At 37.1% G+C, this 8,717-nt stretch overlaps 1 protein-coding gene across 1 annotated transcript; it reads left to right on the top strand.

Moving 5' to 3' along the window:
* The first annotated feature begins 4,070 nt into the window (after window positions 1–4,070).
* Window positions 4,071–6,597, top strand: LOC113307885. Its single transcript, XM_026556352.1, has 3 exons — window positions 4,071–4,546; window positions 4,651–5,028; window positions 5,709–6,597. Exons 1-3 carry the CDS (start codon window positions 4,214–4,216, stop codon window positions 6,360–6,362), a joined length of 1,365 nt encoding a protein of 454 aa, XP_026412137.1. The 5' UTR covers window positions 4,071–4,213; the 3' UTR covers window positions 6,363–6,597.
* The last annotated feature ends 2,120 nt before the right edge of the window (window positions 6,598–8,717 follow it).

Here is an 8,717-nt window from a genome sequence, read left to right on the forward strand (position 1 = left end):
TCTGATGAGGTGGCTGAGATTTATCATTAAAATATTTGCTACTACGTTCTTTCATAGATGCAACAACATAATATGCATCATTAACCTCAAGATGATCGCGGTAACATCTTAAAGACGAGCATTTATCCAACTCTCCGCCAACTGAACGATAGTAGTAGGTTTAGTCTAAAGCTAAATAGAAAGACGAGTATAAAACATCCCAAACCTCAGAAGTGTAAAAAAAATAAACATGTAATAAGTAGACACATCGACTATGTTACAAACACCACACAAACATCTGTAGAAATTCTTAACCAAGAACCCAACAGTTGTCGCATAATTCCAAGGAATACTACCTTGATTGGAGAGGAACTATGAAGGGTCATTACCTGATAAGATTAGCAAGGTATAAAGATGACTTACTTCAGTCCCAAGTAGAGGTATTTTAAATGCCAAATTCCCGTTTAGATGAGCATTAAAAAAAATATAATTTTATATGAAGTATATCTGTTTGTTTCAATCTTCACCTAGATAGAAAAGAAGTGATAGGTTGTTAATTTCACAACAAGCATTGTACTGGAAGGAAAAACCATCGCATTTACCAATGTTAATATCATAATTCTTATAACACACTGTGTTAGCTTATAAATTGCTATTGAACAACTAGAATTATGAGCCATGTTAATTGGTTGAGCCAAGAGTCTTGTCTGAATAAGAATGGATTTCTTAGTTATACCACTCACCCAGAAGATATCTTTTTTCTCTTGTGAAACACCATAACCATCTGTAGAGAAGGGAAATATTCATAATCTTTAAGTTTTGTCTCCATGATCGAAAGGTTTTAGAATCTAAGACCAACCAACCCAATGAAAACTGTTTGAACTTTATGACTTGTTTTTTAAAAAAAATCCTCACTTTATTTTCGACTGCTTGGAGAATGCTTTTTGGCGCTCGAAGAAAACATAAATAATATATATGCATGCATAAGAGGATAACATTTACCAAGGTAGTTTTCATCCTTTAGATAATAGTCGTTGTTTCCAAGTTATTAAACTTTTATCAAAATGTTCAACAACAACTGGATCTCATATGTGAATTGACTTGAATTTAACTTCTAATGGCAGTCCGAGATTTGCGATTGAAAGACTATTAGTTTTGCAGCCAAGATTTGTGTAACCCATAATTTCACATCAGCAACCATTCCAACTGCCAAGATTCACATTTTGTGGTTATTAATTTAAGATCTGATAACACCTCGAAACACTTCAAAACTGTGAAAAGATTACAACATTGTCGATTTTTGAGTGTCACATTAACAAATTCATTTGTAATTAAAACCCTGCCATGAATTTGCTTTCCCTTTAGAAAAACAAACTCATTGAGAGAAATAACCTTCTCTATCACTCCCATTAAACTATTGGTCATAACTTGTGCCATAATTTTGTGCCATAATTTTGTACACACTAGACAAAAGACTAATGAGTTTATAATCCATCTTTAGAATAAGAGAAACGCGTGTAATTTTGATGAGCTTTGAAAAGGAATGAACTGTATATAGTTTCCGCAAAACATTAAACACATCAGTTTTAAGAAAATTCCAACATCTTTTGAAGAATACGATGGGATAGACATCAATACCAATATGCAGCAAAAATTTGAAAATTTACATTGTTGGAAACTTAAACATGCATATCATATTATTTACATTGCAATAAAACCTAAGAACAATGTTTATTAGAAAAAAATTGGTCTTATATAATAAATTACTTAATTTGGGATAAAAATAAAACAAAAGAAATGATCTATTACTTAGAGCAAGGACTATGGAGTGAGGGTTCTCATTCAATATGAATGTGTATAACTAGAATTGATCAAATTAGGTGCTTGTAATGACCTGTCCCTCCACCGATATTGTCCCCACTCAATAACTGCGGTTATCCGGCAGTGTGGGGTTTTCAACGGGCATCGCTGCGGTAATCCGACAGCAACTTCCCGGGAGGTCACCCATCCCTGGATTATTCCCGCCCGAGCACGCTTAACTGCAGAGTTTTCTGCCAACTCTGGAGCCAATTGTGCTGAAAAGGCCTCGGTGTTAGGAAAGGACAAATCATTACTCATATTCCAATCGGCCGACCACTGCCGAATATCGGGGTATTACAATACCACCACCTTAAATTGGAGTCGTCCTCGACTCCAGAATATATATACAATCCCAGGTCTCCGACGTTCCCTGCCCCTCATGCCAGATATTGTTCTCACAGGAGACAAGGAACGTCTACATTATACCGAGACCTTTTTAGCACAATTGCCTCCAGAGTTGGCATAAAACTCTGCAGTTAAGCGTGCTTGGGCGGGAGCAATCCTGGGATGGGTGACCTCCCGGGAAGTTGTTGCTGGATTACCGCAGCGATGCCCGTTGAAAAACCCACACTACCGGATATCCGCAGTGGCTAAGTGGGGACACTATCGGTGGAAGGGACGGGTCATTACAAATGATATCAGAGTCGACAACGGGTCACCTGCTGAGGGTGGAAAGGTACGCTGGACGAGGTTGGTCCAGGTGCTTCTCATGAGGGGAAGGGAACGTCAGAGATCTAGGCTTGTATATATATTCTGGAGTCGAGGACGATTCCAATTTAAGGTGGTGGTATTGTAATACCCCGATATTCGGCAGTGGTGGGCCGATTGGAATATGAGTAATGATTTATCCTTTCCTAACACTGAGGCATTTTCAGCATAATTGGCTCCAGAGTTGGCAGAAAACTCTACAGTTAAGCGTGCTCGGGCGGAAGTAATCCAGGGATGGGTGACCTCCCGGGAAGTTGCTGTCGGATTACCGCAGCGATGCCCGTTGAAAACCCCACACTGTAGGATAACCGCAGTTGCTGGGACAGTATCGACGGAGGGACGGGTCATTACAGTGCTGCTATGGAGTGAGAACACTCACTCATTCATCAAAAATCACTCACATACTCATTGGAACGATGAGTGGTCGACAGTCTTCACTAGGCGACTGATCTTCTGGCTCCTGAGAAAAACTTGTGCTGGGAGACTGATATTCTGCCTCCTGGAGATAAAAAAACAAAAAACATATATTAAAATAACTGAAATCGGGTTGGGGAGGCACATGTTCAGCCGCTTGGGTGACTTTTTCTCCCCCAAGTGGCTAAGGATCAGCCTCTTCAAGGAATTTTCCCTCCAAGCAGCTGATCATGTGCCTCTTAGTGTGTATTTTAGCCTATCCCATGATTGGAAACACACTCTCTCACTCAGTCTCTCACTCAATTTGGCAGTGAATGAGTGTCAAAAATACTCATTCCATAACCCTTGCTCTTAGAGTAAGTAAGGGCCACAAGTAGTAGAACACTTTTTCAAAGTGAACAAGTGATGCAAATTTGACCACATCAGTTCAAGACACACTCATTCTTCCAAATTTTTCTGGACACAATTTCAAGTGAAATAATGTCCGAAAATCTTTCACTAAGCGACTAATTTTTTTCAACACTATTAATAGAGTATCAATTTATCGAGGAGTGCACCAAATTTCATATAAGACTAACAGAAAAATCCCCTGCCTAATGTAGTATTTGGTACCCTTCATATAGTAAACTGATGTCATGTTAGCAGCCATGGAACTTTTTGGTGTTTGAAGGAAAAAAAAGAACTATGGAACAAATACACAAAATCTTTTTCCTTTGAATATTTCCTCACCGGGGTGCCACAAATCTAACTTCTTTTAATTTTAAAATTGATGACAGGAGAGTAAACATTTGCTGCTTAGTGCTTATTCATGGTGTTCCCTTCTACTTACCATTCACAATGGTATTTCTTCTTCCTTTGACTATTAAACTTAAATATTTTAGTGTAACAATACTTCAATGGAACTATTGAAGTAAAGTGGTTGAGAGTACTGGTAAGAGTCTCTGGGAGAAAAAGAAGAAGAGTAGAGAAATGAGGCGTGCAGACACGATGTCGAAGAATGCACGTTAGAAGCAGGGTCCCATGGTCGGTTGTTGTTGGTAAAGTGTATGTTACATGGACCCCGTCATCCATTTCATCCATCCCTTCATCTCATATACTTCATCGGGATTTGAGAAAGCAGACCAAAAAAAATTGAAACTTCACTGATTTAAAGAAGAAAATAAAGAAGCTCAAAGAAAACTAGCGAAGAGAATTGCTTTTTTGTTTTTCATATTTCATTGTTCTTGAGATTTATCGTAACTGATTTGTTCTAATGATGAAGAAACTTTGTCCAAACTATGATAGAGAAGACGGGCTTGAAACAGTTCTTGAAGTTCCGATACCAGAAGATATGCTTACAACAACAAATGCAAACAAGAACAATCACCACAACAACATCAACAATATAACGTCATGGCAAAATATGAAGTCATGGATGAGGTCTCATATTGATCATAAGTCATCCGATCAAAATGTAACTTCTCTTTTTGGTGGTAGAAACGCCGAGCTTCAAATCTTACTTGGTGTTGTTGGTGCTCCTTTAATCCCTCTTCCACTTCGTTGCGATCAATCTATCAACCCCAACATTAGAGATAGTCCCAATATCGTAAGTACCCAAAACATGAGTTTGATTTTCTTCTGTTTCGTAAGCTTCATGAGTTTCTCTATAATCAATCTAATGCTGTTCTTATGTTGTTAATTTCGTATCAGGAAACCTCAATGGCGAAATACATTGTGCAACAATATATAGCAGCAACAGGAGGAGATGACGCACTGAATGCAATAGATAGTATGTATGCAATGGGTAAAGTAAGAATGGTTGCATCAGAATTTAGCTCCGGTGATAAGGGTAACAAAAACGGCAATAAAAATGGCAATAAGGGTAGTGGCCGAAACCACCACGGAAGTGGTGAAGTTGGAGGATTTGTGTTATGGCAGAAAAGACCAGAGTTATGGTGTTTAGAACTCGTTCTATCTGGTTGCAAAATTAGTGCAGGCAGCGATGGTAAAGTTGCCTGGAGACAAACTCCATGGCACCATTCTCATGCTTCTCGCGGTCCTCCTCGTCCCCTTCGTCGATCTTTACAGGTAATTTAGTCATTCCTAGCTCTTTGGAAGTCTCTAATTACTGTGTTAAATTTCATTAGGTGCTTAATTAGATTTAACTGTAAAAGTATGAGATACATAACATGGAATTTCATTATCCATCATCTCTGATTTTGAGGCTTAACAGTTTCTTCAATTTGTTAGCAAAGTAACTCTCTTTGAAAGTCCGGTGTACAAAAGCATAAAGAAGATGCGTTTTTCTATGTTCATAGAATCATAGAGCCTATTCATGAATCCAATGCAGCTAACTTCAGTTTGAAGTTTGATACCAATATTTATTTGTAGGTCCATCTCTTGAATTTCATGACCGTTAGATTTCTTGCCTTTTTGCCCTTTTATTGCATCAAAGTATGAACGTTATCTCAATAGTCATAAAGAGATACTAGCTCATTTAGTCGGGTCCCAAAACCGGATTTTGATTGATATCCGTCCATTTTGGGGCCCACGTATCTTTAATTCGTCAATGTCATCACCCTCAATCATTTGTTAGTTGATGATTATGATAATAAATACTCTCATCAAACAGTCGTGCGAACCACGTCTAATCATTCGGACAAAATCAATTTTAAGACTAGTTTATATTTGGTAATAACTGTTTCTAAAACAAACATTCTAGTAGGACATTGCCGCCAAACTAATGCAAATAAATGATATTTTTGCAGGGACTTGATCCAAAGTTGACTGCCAATATGTTCTCGAACTCAATTTGTATAGGCGAAAAGGCGATAAACGAAGAAGATTGCTTTGTACTAAAACTCGAAGCAAAACCAAACACTCTTAAAGCAAGAAGTAGCAGCAATGTAGAGATCATTAGACATACAGTATGGGGTTACTTCAGCCAAAGAACTGGTCTACTTGTTTCACTAGAAGACTCACATCTCCTTAGAATCAAAGCTACTGGTACTGAAAGTGTTTATTGGGAAACTACAATGGAGTCATTGATACAGGATTATCGACACGTAGACGGGATTAATATTGCTCATGCTGGTCGGACGACAGTTTCGTTATTTAGGTTTGGAGAAAACAATGAAAGTCATTCGAAAACAAAGATGGAAGAAACTTGGACTATTGAAGAAATTGATTTCAACATTGTGGGTTTGTCGATGGATTGCTTTTTGCCGCCTGCTGATCTCAGGAAAGAAATTCAAGATGGGCGAGACCTTGTTTCGAAAAATGTACGTGGTGTGCCACTTAAAACTCGAAGCACTCCAAATCTTGCCAAGGTTGGTTTGTCGAAAGTAGTTGCTGTGAATGTCGATGATTCGTCAGATTCGTCCAATTCCACTTCCATCGACGATGATGAAGAGTTTTTGTAATTATTGAGAATTAAAACCTTCAAAAAAAAAAACACAGACATTTTGTATTTGTATATATACCTACATGTTAACCTTTTTAGTTAGAATTGTGAAGAGTCTTGAATTTGACCAATGTATAAAACTAGCCCGAGAGGTTTCCGTTTACCTAGAGTTTAGGTTTTTGTTGGGATGAGATTAGGCATACATATATTAAGGCAAGTGGCTTCGTAATTGAAATGTTACTAAGTTGGGTACACGAGGGGATATGTGTTTATCTAATACAAGCTTTCAATCATCGTTCACAAATTAAATTTTCCTTATTTTGGCGTTCACCAAATGTCCAACACCTACCAACATTTAAAATATTAAAAATTGGTATCTCGATTAGTCAGATATTGTCAAGTCAAACTGTGACTGCTCGTTTTCTCATAGTCTACGTAATATATACAGTTTGGAGAATCAGATACTAAGTAGTATCGATGTCTCAGTTGAACTAATGATGCTAAGTAATAAAAGATATCAAAGATCACAATAATAACAAAGAACACTAATGTGAAGTAAATGCTACTAAGTTATCATGAGACACAAGATATTACGTGGTTCGACTTTCGTCTACGTCCATGGGGTAATGAGAGATTTGTTTGTATTAAGTTGTATTGGTTACAAAAGATATTAAATCCTTCCCAAAGTAATAGAGAGAACACAAGTTGAAGTCATTACTTAAGTTCTAAACATTAAAGAGGTATAAGCTTAAGACTAGATCTTCTTCTCCTAGGAATTGAATGCCTTTAGTTTGTTGGTGAGGCTTGGTATTTATAGCCCCTTCTGCTCCAGGTATATTTTTGCTGCCTCTGGATCCATCGTTTCCTGATATACCTTTCGTACAGATGGTACATTCGTTCGCCGTGTGCCTTCTCCAGTCGAACTCTGCCACCTCAGCTGACCCACATTCCTTCGAGAACTTCCCAACCTCAGTACAGATTGTACCTTCGTTCACCGCCAGCCTTTGCCAATCTGGTTCCGCCACATCATCTCTCTCCATGTGCTTTGATTATGCGTGTAGGAGTCCAAATTTGTGCACACTCCTTTAAAGAGTGTGCACGTAACAAAAAAATCTCATTCGTTGGATCAAAACAAACATAGTTATCTAATTAATAATTATTTTATTTTATTTTTAATTCAATTTTAATTTTAAAAAGGTAAGAAGGGTATATTATACCACTTGGTTACCTAAAATATAGCGTTTTTAAGATTGGAAATATTCATAATTAGTTCGATTGATTTAGATTCGTATCCATTTTGCTGAAGCTTTACATAGTGAGTGTTGTTGGATGAGTTGATGATAATATCACGATTTGGCGTCAACGAACATTATTGTAATTCTTCCGATGCACATGATGATACTTAATTCCTAAGCCAATGTTCCATTTGTATTCTGTTCTAAGTTGTCTCTGAAAATCAATGACGATACTAAAATTGATTACAGAAATCATCAAGGACAGATCTAAGCATAAATTAATGATCAATCACTAGTACTTTTTAGTCGTTTGGAAGGGAAGATAATACAACAAAGATAATGATATGTTATTGACGACAGACACATCATCAATATCTTAGTTATTGGTGAATCTGAATCCATAAGGAACTCATCATATCTTTCCAGTAGTTGATTTTGTCGGAGTTGGAACTAAACGAAATTAAGATTTTTATGTACAGTTCGAAAGTATTCGAACTGGCATAAAATATTTACTTGTACTAGATTGTCCAAGCACTGAATTCAAAAAAAGGAAGAAAGAAACATAAAATTCGGTTGCATATTGATGATCTTCACCAAGGAAGAATCAATGTTTTTTCTTTGAAGAAAGGTCGAGGAAGAAGGATCATCTTAGTTATTATAAAAATTCTATATTTTAAATAATAATAACATTTTCTTACCTTTTTAAAGTTAAACTTAATAAATTAAATTAAATAAAAGAAAAGAAAAAATAATATACTAAATAGTTAACGGTTTGTTTTAATCCAGCCAATAGGATTTTTTTGTTATGTGCACACTTTTTAAAAGGAGTGTGCACAAAATTGGACTCTGCGTGTAGATAAAAGATTTGTGCGTTTAATGCTGATTAGATATGTCATCTACCTCTGTCCCTTCGCCAGCTGCCTCCTCATAGACTAGGCTTTTACTTCTTTCATCTTAGTCGTGGAGGCATCCTTTCTTGGGACGAGATAAAGTAGATCTACGAAGGTATCCTCTGTCACTTGGATTCCTCTGTATAGCGAGGGCTACACAGTTATCTTGTATGCGACCACTGAGATCGTGACACGTGCTCCGCAGAATATTGGTATTCACAGTTTGCCCCTTTTCTTTCATATTCTACC

The sequence above is a fragment of the Papaver somniferum genome, chromosome 9, assembly GCF_003573695.1.
Source record: "Papaver somniferum cultivar HN1 chromosome 9, ASM357369v1, whole genome shotgun sequence".
Classification (NCBI taxonomy): domain Eukaryota; kingdom Viridiplantae; phylum Streptophyta; class Magnoliopsida; order Ranunculales; family Papaveraceae; genus Papaver; species Papaver somniferum.

Excerpts from the sequence above, each read along its gene's own strand:
- LOC113307885 (XM_026556352.1), top strand. The coding sequence starts at position 4,214 with ATGATGAAGAAACTTTGTCCAAACTATGATAGAGAAGACGGGCTTGAA. Across the intron at positions 4,547-4,650 it reads TTAGAGATAGTCCCAATATC|GAAACCTCAATGGCGAAATA; the intron begins GTAAGTACCCAA and ends ATTTCGTATCAG. Across the intron at positions 5,029-5,708 it reads CCCTTCGTCGATCTTTACAG|GGACTTGATCCAAAGTTGAC; the intron begins GTAATTTAGTCA and ends ATATTTTTGCAG.